The sequence below is a fragment of the Diadema setosum genome, chromosome 1 (genome assembly GCF_964275005.1).
Source record: "Diadema setosum chromosome 1, eeDiaSeto1, whole genome shotgun sequence".
Taxonomy (NCBI): Eukaryota; Metazoa; Echinodermata; class Echinoidea; order Diadematoida; family Diadematidae; genus Diadema; species Diadema setosum.
In genome coordinates, this window is record NC_092685.1 from 50462619 (window position 1) to 50479408 (window position 16790).

The 16790-nt window shown below is 41.0% G+C and overlaps 2 protein-coding genes across 2 annotated transcripts in view; one reads left to right on the forward strand and one right to left on the reverse strand.

Annotated features, from left to right (window-relative positions):
• The window catches only part of LOC140245247 (uncharacterized), a 48103-nt gene extending 38362 nt beyond the window's left edge, over window positions 1–9741 (forward strand). The window contains exons 8-14 of the mRNA XM_072324866.1: window positions 831–1047; window positions 1614–1962; window positions 2706–3199; window positions 3620–3861; window positions 5164–5310; window positions 5793–5936; window positions 7651–9741. Coding sequence (XP_072180967.1) covers window positions 831–1047; window positions 1614–1962; window positions 2706–3199; window positions 3620–3861; window positions 5164–5310; window positions 5793–5936; window positions 7651–8280 — 2223 coding nt within the window. The 3' untranslated portion in view covers window positions 8281–9741. The remainder of the gene's footprint in view (window positions 1–830; window positions 1048–1613; window positions 1963–2705; window positions 3200–3619; window positions 3862–5163; window positions 5311–5792; window positions 5937–7650) is intronic.
• A 5115-nt stretch (window positions 9742–14856) lies between these two features.
• Window positions 14857–16790, reverse strand: part of LOC140236794 (uncharacterized) — a 60090-nt gene continuing 58156 nt past the window's right edge. Inside the window, exon 12 of the mRNA XM_072316733.1 lies at window positions 14857–16312. Coding sequence (XP_072172834.1) covers window positions 16243–16312 — 70 coding nt within the window. The 3' untranslated portion in view covers window positions 14857–16242. The remainder of the gene's footprint in view (window positions 16313–16790) is intronic.

Here is a 16790-nt window from a genome sequence, read left to right on the forward strand (position 1 = left end):
TCTTCTTTTTTTCTTTTTTTTTTTTTTAAGGAAGACCCTGGAAGGCTCAAGAGGCATTCGTAGAGCTAGACCATAAATAAGTTGCAAGGGGCGCGTCCTCGTTATTTGAATGTACCGCCAACTGATGAAACGTGCATCTTTGTGAGTTTTGCTATACTGCCTTATCACCTTGTGTTCGTCGTTTATACCCATATTGAAATATATTATATCATGCATAACGATATATTCGTTTAAAACAAAATTGTCACCATTCCGACCCACATTACCACCAATACTCAATATGATACAACCAATGTAACCATCCCAACCACGACTATCACCCCACCTATCATCCCAACCATCAACACCATCTTTCTCATAATCGTTCGTCTTCAATCAAATCATTAGCATCTCATCATCTCTCATCTCTTCAGCACCGCACATCACCACCACTGTCATAAGCAACATCACCATCGTCACCATCGTCATCATCACCTCATTATCTCCACCACCATCGTAGCCATCATCATCATCATCATCATCAAAATCATCATCACCATCATCAAAATCATCATCACCATCATCATCATTTTCACAATCACCATCGTTATCACCATCACCATTGTCGCCATCATCATCATCATCATAATCAAAATCATCACCACCATCGTCACCACCATCACCATCATCACCTTTATCACCATCACCACTATCATCACCATCACCACCAGCATCGCCACCATCATCACCATCATCATCACCATAACATTACCATCATCATCTCAATCATTGTTGCCAGAAAAGCTCACAAGTATTGTCGTGGATCTCTTTCTGCAAATGGCTTGCTATAGGACGCCAATCCGAGGCGGTCAGTACCCCTGGGATCGTACAAAGATGGCTTCTCTCTCATCTTGACGGGCGAACATCATCCCGAATGGCCAAGCGGTTTCCACTTCCTCCTTAAAATACCCGGCAGAACGTTCACCTTCATCGCCGATACGGACCGTGAACGCCAGGCTTGGTATCACGCCCTTTTCAGCGCCTGCAAGACGGTTCAAGCTCAGTCAGGTTTAGTGCTCATTGTTTGTTTGTTTGTTTTTTTTATTATTATTATAATTATAATTATTATTTTTTTTTTTTTTTGGGGGGGGGGGGGAGAGGCACAGTTACAAACGTACAGACAAAATCAAGAACAACAACAGAACGACACAAATTACGTCAGACATTCAACAAGCAGGTTCGCATAAAAAGAAGCAGCACAGAGAAAGGTAGGTGCGAGCAACGGCACGTCTACATTTATCTGTTTATACATTTGACGATAAACACTGCATGATAATACTTTCGTCTCCACATTCAGTTTGCCAAAACACTCTGAGAGTAAGTCCTTAGGAGCCACATAAACCAGTGAACGATGGTACTAATAAACTAGTTTCAGCAATATTTCATTCAGGATGTGAAACTAAGAGCTTGAATATTACAAGTGATGAAGTTGCTTAACTTCACGATTCGCTGTGTTGATCAATTGAGGCAAAGCTAAGGCGAATTACGAATAAAGGCTTACAAAACAAGTCAGTGCAAGAAATTTAATGGCCACAGTCGACAAAATGCCAAATAAACGTATCGTCTACAAACAGGTCAAAAGCCAGACCCTCCGAGGCGGATGTCGGATCAACAAATTAGCCAAATGGTGCCGAAAACCCAGCGCAAGTCGTTACCCCTTCCCGAGATACCGGTTCCGCGAACATCTTCACCGAGCCCGGATAACCGAACGTCCATGCCGTCGAGGATCGCACCGTCTCCACCCCCTATTACTGACATAAGGAGGAAGGTATCCGAGGGGACAATCGCGGAGGAGGAGGAGCCGCTCTACCAACGCCCTGAACGTAAACCGATCCCGAGTCCTCGGGCTTTCGACCCGGACTATCTCAAACCGGTAATCAGGGAATCTGATTCATCTGGCGGTGCACCTTCGGTTCCTCCAAGGTGAGCCTATAGTCATAATCATTAACTTCGTTTGCCCAGTTCAGAGTGTGTATCTTGCACTTTATTCCTGATATCACTGTATCAGTGGCATAAACTCACTGGAGATCTTCAGTCTAATTGTGTCTTTAATGAGGCTATACATTTAGATTAAATGCTTGGAAAAAACGTCAGAGGGAGGTGCAAAATGTGTGAACACAGACTGAAATATCATCGCACTGACTGTGCGTTTGTCACAGTTCAGTTTAGGTTCATGTGTAGTTCACTACGATTTCGACATTAATTTTGATATATTGCAGTACCGTCACCTTGTCTCAATTTACAATCTCTTATTATTTTTAAGAATAAAACTGTTCATAATATGATGCTGCAAACATTAGTTCGTGCACAAATGATTGATAAAGAAATCTTAAAATAGGTATTTGGTGGTCCAAAACGATTGGTTCCGCCTTCAGGTTGCTGATGAGACAAGCATGAGCATTGCACGGTTCACATTCCCACAGCAAAGCCAAGCAAGCAGTGATTTATTGTACATGCTACCAGTGTTCTCATTTATACTGCAGTTTCTTTTTTCTACCCAAAAGAATGCCGTTGCGTGATGGATTATTTAACACTATGTTACCCATCATCGACAACAGAAAATAAACCGTATCAATATTTAATGACTTCCCATTGTTCTACCGTTGTTCTTTAGTTGCATGAAACAAAAAAGAAAAGTAAAACTCTGCTGTTTTGTTCTTATTCAGGCCTCCTCACACGTTGAGCAGCTCTACGCCCATCGACAGCGGCCTGGGTACTGAGATCGACAGTGAACCGAATGACTACCTCGAGGTCGAGCAACCTCCAAGCGACAGCGACGACAGCTATGTGGAGATGGAGACCGTTCCCGTCATGTGTGTTCGTGTCGACGCCATGGGGACGAGTATCAAGTCCCATGGCTTCTGTCTTCGCATCCCGCAGAATTCCCTCGACATCGAGCCCGGTCAGAAGTGCTTCTTGTCCGTCACCCCGAGATCGTGTCCGGGGCCCGGGGAGGATGATGATGAGGGGGAGGAAGTTGAGGATAAAGGGAGCGAGTCACTGGGTATCAACGCCCTCGGCGAGAAGGTGGTCGAGTGCCGAAGTTTTAACTACAACAAACCGCTGCTGAAACCCTTGCAGCTAGAGATACCACACTGCGCCATTGTTCGAGACCTGGCCGACTGTCGTGTGAAGATGTGGCACAAGAAGCCCTACGCAGGTCAGTCCGTGTGAAACTTTACGGCCCGTACGGATTAACAACTTGCTAAGAATCATGCCAAGAAAACTTATGTTACATTATATAACCATAACAGACCAGCGTGGTCTAGTTATGATGACCCTTTACGATAAGCACTGAAGATCATTCACCATAGCTAGTATGGAACAAGATAGGAAGGGGAGATGAATGAGAGCTCGTAGACTTTTATTAGTACTGCAAAAAGTTTTTATCACAGTTTAGTGAAAACAAGATTGTCAATGTTATTTTTCAGATAAAGGACTTGTCGTTTAGAACTATGCAGCATGGAAATTATCTAGACACGAGTGAAAATTCCTGCACAAAAAGAATAGTACTAGAATTCGAACGAGATTACAAGCCCGGCATTAATTCTTACCATTGTATGGAAATGCTCATACGCAGAGAATAACGAGACGTGGCGGGAAATCTTGGACACAAATCTAGCCGTGTCGTGTCGCGCGAAGCAGCGCTGTCTGCAAGTCACCACGCTTCACCTGGGTAGCTTCGCCTTCCTGCTGGAGGGGTCAGGGGTCATGGGCAAGACCATGCAGATGGCCGTCTTCATGAAGCCAAGCACGAGTCAGGACACCCTGTCTGCCAATGTTTATCTCTTCAATAACATGAGCAGTGACTCCGTCTGGACGGTAAGACTATCGTTTCTTGGGTCAAGGCCCTACCTTCAAACTTTCCAAGCACCCTTTCTCTCTTCCTATTTCTCCATTATGTCCCTTAATTGGTTACTTACCGAATCTCTCTTATCACGAGACCGACACCCACGAGTTATGAAACTCACGAGTCATACAGCCCACGAGTTATACAGCTCACGAGTCATACAGCCCATGAGTTCGACACTAAGCTAACAAGGTCCACGAGACCGACACATTAAACCCCGTGTTATGTCTGTCAAACTCGTGGGCTGTTTTTACCTTGTGTCGAACACATGGGCTTTCTTGCCCAGTGCCGAACTCATGGGCTGTATGACTAGTGAGCCGTATGACTCATGGACCTGTTGTCAATGTCGAACTCGTGGGCTGTATGACTCGTAGGTGTCAGTCTCGTGGGATGACCCCTGTTAAGGTGTCCGTGAAGACCATAAAAGAAGTTTGGTTCCTGGTAGGAAGGACTCAGCTATGAGATGCGTCTGTTTTTCTGGGTTTCACGACATTTGCTCCTGCGACATTACTTCCATGAAATATCAGCACGTTAAGCCGAACAAAAAGTCTACCCACAAATATAACCCTAACCCTAATTCTAATCCTCACATCAAACTAAACCTAAAATCCTATCACAATCCTAACCCAAACCTTCAGTCCTCGAAAAAGACCGGAACAATTGTCGCAGGAGCAAATGTCGTGTCATTGTTTTTTTCTGGTCATTTGAAAAGGGCGGTATTCTTTTCTTGTCCGTACTATTGCATAATGATATTGTCAAATCATTTCTGTGTCTTTTTGACATAATTATAAATAACTTTTAGTCTCAGAATTGGAATTCAGTTTGTTACATTTAAGTCTGCACATCACTGAGATTGATACATAATGTTGATCGTCCTGTTGTTATATAGTAATGATATCCATGAGCGTAGTGACGGCATGGTCTACAGTTTCTTGGTGGCATATAGTGACTCTACTTGATCGTTCTTTGCAGCCTGGCTTACGCTGTTCGCAACTGTAGCGGGCCGTAATATAGTATCTTTGCATTCTATTTTTTCTCTTGTGTATTACTTTGTGGCATAAAAAGTAGTCATAATATTCCCTGGAGTGTAGGACCCTCCTTGTCTGAAATATCGCCTTTCATAGGAACATTTTGTCTTTGACTCGGGCGATATCTTTCCTATATAGCCAAGGCAGTTGGTCCCTATAATGAACTCCCCCCCCCCCCTTTGAGGCCAGACGACAACATATTGATACGCTTTTGTGTCGCCTCTTAAACATTTGATTATCACACAGGATATTGAAGAAAATGAGGGTAACAACAACGCCGTTTTGAGTGACGTCAGCACAAGTTTTTCTGTACTAACCGGAAGTAGTAACCTGTCACTAGAGATCCATTCCCTGGATGGTCTAGGGCTACCGGAAGACCAGCCCCGCACTGTGGTAATATTCCATTCTCTTTCTCGAGACAGGCCGAGAAATTGTTAACGACAAAATAAGATTCTTCACGCAAGGGATTTTTTTTTTATCCAGTAGGATCATCAGATTTTCGAGTAAACCGGATGCAAAAACGTGCTAATCATCAGAATAACAATCTGAATCGTTTACTTTTTGTTTATCCTTTCAGTGCCAGGGACATTGGACAGTGTGTCCAACGATGCGGGGTTTACTGTTGCAATCGCTCTCAAAGCACATAAAGGGTTCAATATTAACCATAGTCGTAATATAACACTCAAAAATGAACGCTTGGGTAGTTTACGACAGGGTAAAGCCACCCAACAAGGGATACAAAGCATAAGTAAAGATTATCTCTCAAAGAGAACGGCACATTAAATCAAGAAATGAACGAGGTTATAGGGAGAATTGTTCCAAAGGCTATAATGGTCCCTTGTATGAGAATGATGTCACGTGTTCCTTTTCTTCAGCCAATCAACGCCAAGGATCTCTGGCAGAACTCTTTCGTTCAGTTCCGGCTTAAGTTCAACATCACGTCGAACTCGGGCAAAGCCAGCATCACTTTCCACAATGGGGAGGGTCGAGAGGACGTCCTTTTTAGTTACCTTTCGGAGGTAAGCAAAACGTGTTCCTGACTATACTACTGATGGTATAGTAACATTATCAACTCATTTAGTGCTGTTAACAACCATAACACCACCCAAGCTCTTATTAGTATTATAAGGAAATGGCCATCAGCCAGTTGACCTTACGCAGTGTTAATAGCAGTAATTTAATGCCTGATGCATATCATCTGCCCTTAGAAACATGTCCCCTTTCTATGTAGTATTCCACACTCTCGTCTTGGGGAACTCTTCAGTCGATCAAACGCGGCCCCACTAAGTAGAATGTGAAAATGCTCAACAGATAGCACGATATCATAGAGGTCCTCGTTCATTTTTCCCGAAGAATATTATGTTTTGCTAACGTAATTGGTATCATCATTGGTTGACTTTTGTAATGGAAATACGTGCTTGATTAAGAATCAATGATAGGGCAGAAGATCGCATGCCTATGGAGTTGTGTATTATATTTTTGCTGAGACGTCAGGACCAGACACAGTAGAAGAAGGAGGGACTGTGGAGATGGGTGGTGGTCTAAGGGACAACAGAGGCAGTGGGGTCAGTTTCCATCCTAAATGGTTCAGCTAGGGTAGGTCTTTTTATGCCAATTTGTGGAACAAGACTGAACACTTGTAAAAATTATATAGCTCTCTCTCAAAAAAAAAGTTATTTTAGACAAAATCAGTTTAGTTTGAATAAAGGAATGTGAAATTGCAAGATCTAGGGTTCCTTGGAATAGAGAATGCCTAGGGTCCCTCCCCCCCCCCCCCCCGAAAATGTCCTGCGTACGCATTCACTGTACTGAAATAATTGTCTCTGGCTTGCATGTGCTCGTGGGTTGCATCTCGTCTGACATAATGCATGCGTAGGAAGCCCTTGTTTTGTTGACAATTATCTTATGAAATGATGATATAGATCCTAATCAAACGATATTAGCTGCATGGGGAGCTATCACGCAACCAGTCTGAAGAACCAGCTTTACTTTTCACCGCAGATTATTACAGCATGATAATGACCGGTACTATTGACCGGTACTGTATTGTCCGTGTCAATTGTTTGTATGTGGTTCGTTTACCTGGGAATCTTGTTGAAATGAATGAACTCTTAAACATTAAACCCGTGTGATAAACCTTGATAGACAATCCAGGCAAATATTACACCGGTCATGAGTTTGATTTACACCACCATGTTTTACCTAGTTTGCAAATCGCAATAATTCTGCAATAGTTATTAAGGTCACTCCTTAAGTCCTATTTCTTGATCAATCTGTCTTGTCAAATTTGATAAAGAACCTCAGCTGACTTCATGAACATACAGTTAAAGGTAGAAATCATACGTCCTGCGGCGAGTAAATCATTTTCTTTATTGTTAAAGTACAATTCCTTCTGCTCTTGGCGTATAAAGGGTAACCATGGTAACATAATTACTACCAAGGGGGAGGAAGGGTAGCCACTTGAATTGGTATACATCCATATGGAGAAAGGTGAAGATGCTTCTCCCGATGGTTATGGAAATTATGAACACGGAGTTTGTAATCCACAATGGTGAAAGCTGCATGAATAGCCAGATGCATGATATACACTCTGTAGCTTTGAGTGTCATCTAACAAAGCATGTGGAATGAATACTCTGTAGCATCTCAGACTTACCTCGTTTGCGTTGATCCTTCTTAACCCCGTTTGTTGTGCATCATGTGCATGATGTTGAATGTATGTCTTGTTACGTAGGAGCATGGGCACTACATCACGTTTGACGAGGAGTTCATCCGCAGAATGGAATCGCCTCAGTCCCCCTCCCACCCTCTCGTTCCAGGTGAGGATCCCTACCGTCATCTTGACTTTTACCCGCCACCCGCCCGCCACTCGTCGGAACGCGGCGCGGCGAAAAGGCAGCAGACCCTGCGACGCCAACGCGTGTCCTTCCTCCTCCGATCCCGCCTGTCGCCGATGTCCCGCACCACGCCGCGCTGTCTGCGCAGATCCAGCTCTCAGGGCGAGACGTCGTCCACCGCGACGACGAGCGAAACGTCGGGCAGCAGCAGCGATGGCAGCACCGGCAGCATCCCATGTCAGTTGAAGGAGGACCTGGGCGTGATGTTGGACGACTACGCGGCGTATGGCAACGACTGGTCGATGCTGGCCAACTACGTCGGGTTGGAGCACCTTATGCACAGGTTTCTGAACAGCAGGCACCCCACCATCACTGTCCTTACATACTGTGAGAGACTCAATATATCTCTGCAGTACCTTGAGCAGGCGATGAGGGACATTGACCGCCAAGACGCCGCCAGCCTCATCAAAAGCTACATCGCCCGGACGGACGGCGCCAGAGACAGAGATGAGGACCACCAGCTCTAAGGATAGGGTGGCCAACCAGCAAGATATCGGGAGGCATATGCCATCAAACAAACGACTCTATATTCATAAAATCAGAAACATGCACGTAGAGAGCAAAACCAGAGGATGAATAGAGACCTGAACGATAGCAGATCATGTTAAACGGAGGTGTAGGTTAAACAGATGACTGGTGTAAGCACGAATTGATTGCTATGGCAACGATGGTATATGTTAATTCTTGTATATCCCTGTAGAGATCTAAAAGAATTCTTTGGCTGGATAGATTGAAAAGGTTTATTTCACAATGTAACTTTTATCGATCTGTTCTTTTTTGTCTTTTGTGAGAGACCTTTACTATGTGAAATTATCACGACAGTTATCTTTGCAGAACACTCGACTGTGTCCGATGTGTAACAATGATTATAGATGTGATTTTGGAATAGAAGTACAATCTTATAATTTAGTGTTTAATCGCCAGGTCTCTGTAAAACAGATTTTGCTTATCTCAACAGTAGCTGTTATTTTCTCATCTACTTTCTCCTTACAAGGTGCGTGTCTCCTTCCCGTTGTTGTTATTTCCCCGCAACCACTTTGAGTGTTTCCCCAGAACCTTTCAATGATCGAGACAGACAACAACTCAACCTAAAATCCTGCTGGCGGGATAAAGTATTATGACAGCAAATCGTGTCAAGTTTAAGAGTATCCCAGGGCACAAAGATTTTTGTTTTAAGGGTCAAACTTTTGCAAGAAAAGGAACAGGGTCTATGCCGTTCTGTGGTAATGTTTGAATGAAGTGGGACGCTGGTGCAACATTGTATTTTTGAGAAGAGTTATATGCGCATGACACTTTCACTCGTATTTACAATTAGTGGCAAAGATTTATCATTTCTTTTTAAATTCGTGCGGAAGCAAACCATCTTGTTCAATGAATATTTGTGTGATAGTTATGTTTACATCTTATTTTGATGAGCTTGGATTGGTGGAGGGGTCTTTCTGGGTGGAAGTGACGAAATTTAGCGGCCACCGTTTTACCGATGTTTTCAGCACGTGGGAGCTGCACAAAGTAGGCCTACAGGCTATAGTGTAGAGACACGATCCGTTAAAAGGCGTGGACTACTCTGATCACCGTGTCCGGTTATAGAAGGAACAGTCCAGTGATATAGAATAGAACAGTATTCCGTGGTTTTAAGTGTCTAGATGACTTAAGTGCTCCTTATTTTAAAGATTCGTTTAAATTTATTTCGCATAACTATACGGCCTTTGTTCGAATAAATCTTTTACCCAAGCCCTAGACATGCCAGACTGAATACTGTAAAAGAGTATATATGTACAGGGGAACATGCAGCTACAATGATTTACCGCCAGAATGAAAGTTTTGTTCAAGTTCACGCGCTTTCAACAAAGCGATAAATTATCTTATTCCCACGTTTCTGTGATTATTCATCAACATAGACCCATATTTTTCATTGGTGATTGACCAATCCACAGCATTTTTTCTCAACTTTACCAATGGTAGGTGGGTTGGGGGGGGGGGGGGAGGGGGGAGGGGAAGGGTGTAGTGTTTTTATTCATTTTTGTTGCATGTACTTTCTGCTTTTGAGGATTATCGCTGCGTATAGTTTTCTAAAATTCATAGCTTTTTTATGTATAATGTTGCTGTTCATACGGTTTTCCTGGACCCTCAGAAGAACAGCAGTGTCTTGTAGACACAGCTGAGCAGGGCAATCCAGCTGAATTCCAGGTAATACTGTTTGAAATAGAAGGCAATGGAAATTATCATAAGGTGTCTGTGGGAAGAGCAAGTTTATTGTTTGAAATCGCCTCCCAGGCGAGCAATAACAAGACGGTCTGGTGATTTGCTTGCACTTTCTGAAATTGATCAACGGTACGTATCGTATGCCATTGCATATCGCTTATTTTTGGACCCCATGGAAGAACGGATCTATCCCATCGGCATGTCTGTAATTGGCTATATCCACCGTGACGCTTTACAGCACCACATATTCTGAGACATGTTAGTGTTCTCTTGATTGTTTACGTTTCATCTATCCGTGTACAATATCTTCATTTTGTATTTGATTTTGTAGTGTTACGGAAACAGACATCCAAAGGCGCTATATTTCTTTTAAGACTGGTTCAGTTTGGTTCATGCTATTTACAAGAATAATCGTGGTGAACAATGATAGGTGGTAACTAACATGCATTTCAGTTTTTTCTTTCGTTCTTTGAAGGCGTCATGTAAAATCAGTGGGTATCTTTACAGTTAGAGAAAGAGTAGGTTAAGGAACTCGTCAAGCCAACTTCAGTATAATGTGTCTAAATATTACAAAACAAAGTTTGTTGATATTTGATATAACGTGCATAATATATACATACATGAATATATAAAACTTAATCTGGATCCAGAGGGAGACAGTATATGGAAAATGTGTATTAAGCGTTGCCAGCAGTAAAGCATGGATTGAATGGGATACAATATTGTTGAAAATGTCAAGGAGATACAAAGTCTAGTGCTTCCATAATGTAGGTAGTGATAACCATTATTGTCTCCCTACGGCGACATCCAAAGATATATTATTACCATGTATATATGATTTGAATTGACCAAAAAGAAGAGATTACATTTATCATGTATGATATATAGCATTTCCTGAATTGTCTTTTTTTTCCTAATTCGATTGAATTATTTTTTTTCTCTCTGTCATTCAGTGATATTTGGCCTATTTCGGCCTGGCAACATGGTATACTATACAGAATGTGAGATGAGACTACACAAGACTCGGTCTGCATTGCTTCACGCTTTAAAAGTATTACATTCCTCTATCATATAATTCTGACTGACATCCATTTGATACATCTGTGTAAATTTTGATTGTTTTATATATTCGAGAGAGATAATATTCGAATGGCTGTATGGTATACTCCATGTAATTTCTTATTTCAGTTGCAGAGACCTACAACTTCATAACTTCCTAGAGTTTCTGAACGTAAGTACAAAGAACCCCCCCCCCCCCCGGAAAAATAAGAGTGTAAAAAGAAAAAATGATCTGTCAATGTACATGAAAACGGAATCAGTATTCTTCAAAGAGGATGAAGTGCGGGATATTCTTCTATTGTATCATTATCATAATTATCATTTATTTTTTTATAATCAGCCCTTGAGATTAAGTATCTATGCTCGATCATTTCGTAGTACTATACGTACTTGTGAAGGTGGTGGGAAAACTTTGTCCTAATTAAGGTAGACCATCAAGATTCTCCTACATTTTAGATGTAATAGATCAAACAACTCATACTTGCCATTTCAAGAAAAGTACTCTTCATCCGCATATATTCATGTGTATATCGGTTTTCACTGGCGGCATACAATGTATTACGAAAATTAAATACATGTACTTGCGTGTCCGCGTTTCCTTCCTGAAACCGGAGTCCGAGGATGTCGGTAGACGTTATGTCAATGCATACATGACTGTGTGTGTGTGTGTGTGCGCGCGCGCGTAGGTGCGTACGTCAATGTTTGTGCTTGTTTCACCGTGTGTATTACGTCATTAAATTTTTTTATCAAAAATGTTATCCTCCAGTGATTGGCTGAAAGAACGTCACGTGATTACTGCTATTTTCAACTAAATTATTAATAATGTTGGTACATATGTTTAACACTGCATGTTAATACTGTTTGTGAAATGTCTCATTTTATTTTCTTCTTTTATTTACATTTTTGATCGAAAATACAAAACATATATACTGTCTGATTTCGAGTTTCTGGTTAAAAAAAAAAATGGGTCTCGATCGGTGCCTGCAATAGTACTGTATTTGGAGTCACCTCTTCCCATAAACCAGAAACACTCAAGCACATCAAGGCTAGATATTTGTATTGTACTATGTCTGTAAGCACAGTCGCGCTGCCAAGACGGCAAAGATTAGCAGTCTTTTTAGAAGATCATTACCGTACACACGTGTGTGTGTGTGTGTGTGTGTGTGTGTGTGTGTGTGTGTGTGTGTGTGTGTGTTTGGAAATACATGTAATTATAATAAAGTCATATAAAACTGGGTGGGCTGGGAAGTGCGGAGTGGTTTTCAGAAATGCTATTTCGTCAGTTTCCATTCTAACACTTCCTACACGATGAAATACAATGCACATCTCTCTCTCTCTCTCTCTCTCTCACCCCTCTCTCAATCACACACACACACACACACACACACATGAACATACGTAAGTGCATATATATTTAATATACATGTATCAATATCTACAAAATAAGGTAAAACACAAGTCGAAAATGTGTCCATCACTCGTAAAAATACTTTATTTACAGCCTCTACGAGTACAAAAGAACACAATTCCGTACAAGTAGACTGTCTCCATACATGGTATAAAGTTTCGTCTTATTCCACCCTTCTTTTGGTTACAAAAAAAAGGGAAAACCCCCAAAATAGAATAATAGCAAGGCAAGTATCGGGAGGTGGAGGTTACAAAGCTAGATTCCAAAACATAAGATTATTAATGACAAGTTTTACCATTAAACATATTCTCGTCCAATGTGTACTAGTTTTATCATGAGATGTATCGTTAGTAGCATTTGATAATTTTATAAAAAAAGGAAAAAAAGTGAGCTTTCTTTAGTAAATATACCAGAACTCCTATCACAGTCCTTCCACATCTTCGTCACCCTGTGTTTGAAGGGGGGAATCCTCGACCGTGATATCACATGTCAACTGAGCTCATCTATCCTTTTGGCAGGAAGAAATGAAAGCTTGGTTTACAAACCATCTTCGTTCGCCTCGATGAGCCTATGATTTAACTCTCATCTCCTTCAGTCGATAGATGGCGCTATGCACATGATGGCTACAGTGCACTAGCTTTGGGGAGTTGATCCAGCAAATGATTGATTTCAAAAGCACAGATGAGTGAATACAGACAGCTTAATGCTTGAACACGATACCCACAAAATCAATATCTGGTATGAAATAAAAAACCAAAAGGAATAACATATCATCGAGGCTACATGGATGCTAGGACGTACGACGTCTTGTTGACTATTTCCTGGTCTTTGGAGATCTGAATGACTTGAACCTGACTGACCTGTTAGTAGACCACAGGCCACCAGCCTGCGATGACAGGCTATGATCCAAAAGGGCTTTTCCCTGAAGGACGGATAACTCTATGTATGCAAAAGACCTAGGTAGCAATCTGTGACCTTCTGTGAATTCACATCTTTGGCATTTGATGTAAAACCTTCAGCATACAAGATTGCACTAATATAGAAATAAATATGCATGTCATGGGCGGTGTTAAAAAAAAGGACAAGAAAATATAAAATAATTAACAGAAAATGTTAAAAACACAACAGAAAGGGAGATACCCACACACACAAATCTGTGAGAATGTACCTACATAGGAGACAGTTTTTCTCGGCTGTTAGAAAAGCTATGTCGCATTAATATTTTGGAAGAAAGACTGTCTCCTTTGAAGGCGCATTAACAGCAACAGCTTGGAGAGACAAGTTGGTAAAAACACTGGTAGGAATTTTAACAAAAACTAAACCATCAAACACCAATACGGAGTGGTAAACTCCGGAGAAGGATGATAAAACTGATAAAAGCAAGAAAAAAGGAGAACATGAATGAGGGGGAAAAGGAAATATGGAGATGAGAATGAGTTGAGGAGACAGAGAAATGGAGGAGAATAAGATAAAGAAATGGAAAGGGAATTCAGCAAATTATTTACGTTGACGATTCAGCGTGATAAAATAAAGACAAAAATAATCAAGTGATGATACATCGAGTACACAGGCATGCAAAAAGAGAAGAAAAAGAAATATTAGTGCTCTGCCTATGGACGTCCAAATATATAGCTTTGCTGTCCATGTTAATGCTAAACCAAGAACACTCCCTCATTATACCAGAGACTTAATTATTTGCACATTCTGACCAATCTCTACAGGACCAATACAAAAAAGAGAAGCTCGATAAAAAGTCGAAGTAAAACATTACATCTTGCGTGCTTTACAAAATAATACATTTGGTATGTAAGACTTGAAAATAAGCTAACATCTTACCGGGGTAAAAGTCAATAACAAAGAAATAAGAAAATAAGAAATGAAACATGCTAAGGAATCTTGAATACCACCCCCACCCCGACAGTGTACATAAGAAACATTTTTTTTTTTTTTTATTCTAATGGGAAGTTAGACCAAACTTGGGTCTGTTCTGGCCAACAAACTGCCCCCAGTTTACTCCTCCCAGCATCCTCCCTGCAGACCCCTCTCTGTCATACAGTAAATCAGCTTTAAAATGCCTTCAACAACTTTTGTTGCTTTACCACAGGCAACAAGCCATGACAATTTTGAAACGACAAGTGAAATGCGAGGGTCTGTTCCATGATTTTGCGAGGTGGCATCTATTTCTGCCGTCTCCCCCGACTATATGCAGCACCCTGCAATGTGACATACAGAGATACAGCAGACACAACAGGCTGCAGACACTGGCAGCAACTAAGACTCGTGTGTGAGTTGCATATTCCATTTGACACTCATCAGATTCAATAAATATCCAAATTGGACAAAAAAAAAAAAAAGAAGAAGTTTGCAAAAAAAAAGGGGTACAAAAAATACCATCCAACAAGATCGATTCTGCTTCTCGGCATTTCATATTTATGTGCAAATAAGTTAGCTATATACTGAGATAATTACAATTCTGAGTCTCCCGAAAAAGCAACAAGTATAAACTATATGTACACTTGTCGATGACCGACACCATTTTCTCGTATCAAAGAAACATACAGGAAGCACTCGAACAGTATTGTAGTGAAAGGTAGTAGACAGACATGACACAAAGGGCAGTATTTCTGCTCCCATTTTGGTAGAAAAGAAGCGTGTCTCCATGGTAACTGCCATCAGTTACAATCTGCAATGCAAGACAGCCGCAATTGTGTGTGCAGTTTTTACAAAAAAACGCATCTGCCCTCCTGCTTAAGTACTACTTAGCACCATCTTGAAAAATTTATGCACAGCGACGGTGGGCGGTTCCATGCACAATATTTTTTCTTTTGCTTTTTTTTTTTTTCGTCTTCAGACAAAACAACAGCCAATTTGTGTTTCATCGCCATTTGCTCCAGTACATGACTTTCGGACTCACTCTCAGATCAGACGAGCTACAAACCTCATTTAACAATCAAACTTGCTGAGAAAGAGATGCTGGATTCTGAATCCATTTTTCCTCTTGTCTGCAATACTGATCCATCTCCCTCACTCGTTATCAGTGTCTGCTCTCCTAGTACTGATTTGGGCAAAAACGTGGCATCTCAACAAAGTTGCACGGTTCAGAAATTGAACAGTTTGTCTAAATGGAACAGCAAAGTGAGCGACCAACATAGAATGCAAGCTGAAAAAGGACACAGTGTTTGTTTGCTGTTATCGTCTTTAAATAAAAAGAAACTAAAAAACTGAATTCAACATTGCACTTCTTTGTATTACTTTAACATGCCAATTCTGAAGTCGGTTAGAACTAGCGAATACAGGTCTGAAAAGAAAGAGTTATACTCATTGCTATAAAGCTCTTGAGAATATAACACGCTCTGATACATCAGCATCTTTATGTATTGCTCTTGCACGAGAAGTAGTAGAAATGAATAGAATGCCCTTGAGAAATTAGCCATCAAAGGACTCTGAAAACTAGCAAACCAAAACAAAAAGGTCACCAAATTATCTCTTCTGTTTTTAAGTCTATGTAAAGCATTCAGGGGTCATTTATGGTATCTCTGAGCTCATATGTTCAGGGTCAATCCACAGTGATTCTTGACATCATGCCTTTTTATGACACACCTTGGCATGCCTGTCACATCATCTCTGTGGAAATGAGCAAAATCTTCAACTGTGTCACTTTCTCAACTTGCACACATGGGCGGTAGTACACAGACATCTGAATCTACGCTAACCTAGAAATGAAAAATTGCTCTAATGGCTAACATTCCTTGTACATCTGTCAGCCATCATCCCGAGGACTCGCCTGGCCTGTTGCAACCTCTGAGGGCGCTATACGGTAGCGTCTTCTCCTGCCCAAGAAATTGAGAGTAAGAGACAGGAAGGAGGGTATAGATACGTGCAAAATGACTTAATATATCAATGACAATAGAATGTACAACAAAAAGGTATCATAAAAACTCAAATACACAAATAAATAGAAAATTTTGAGGAAAGAATAATAAAAAAGGTGAACACAACAAGATTCTGATCAAACAAGTGATGCCACAATTATCTACATTTACTGCAAAGACACTGACTAAAATTGTAATAAAATGCAGTGATATATGTTATTACACCATCCCCGGCAGTCAGTAATTTAAAATAAAATAGGAGCCTAATGAAAGTACTGCTAAACAGTGACCTTCAAAAGAACACATGTATCAGGATCACTGTACATGTGTATATCAGCTCTCCTTAGCAATTCTTTTTTTTCTTTTTCTTTTTTTGTTTGTTCAGAACCACACATTTCATCAAAGCACTGTACTTACAGCTTTAAACATTTAAAGA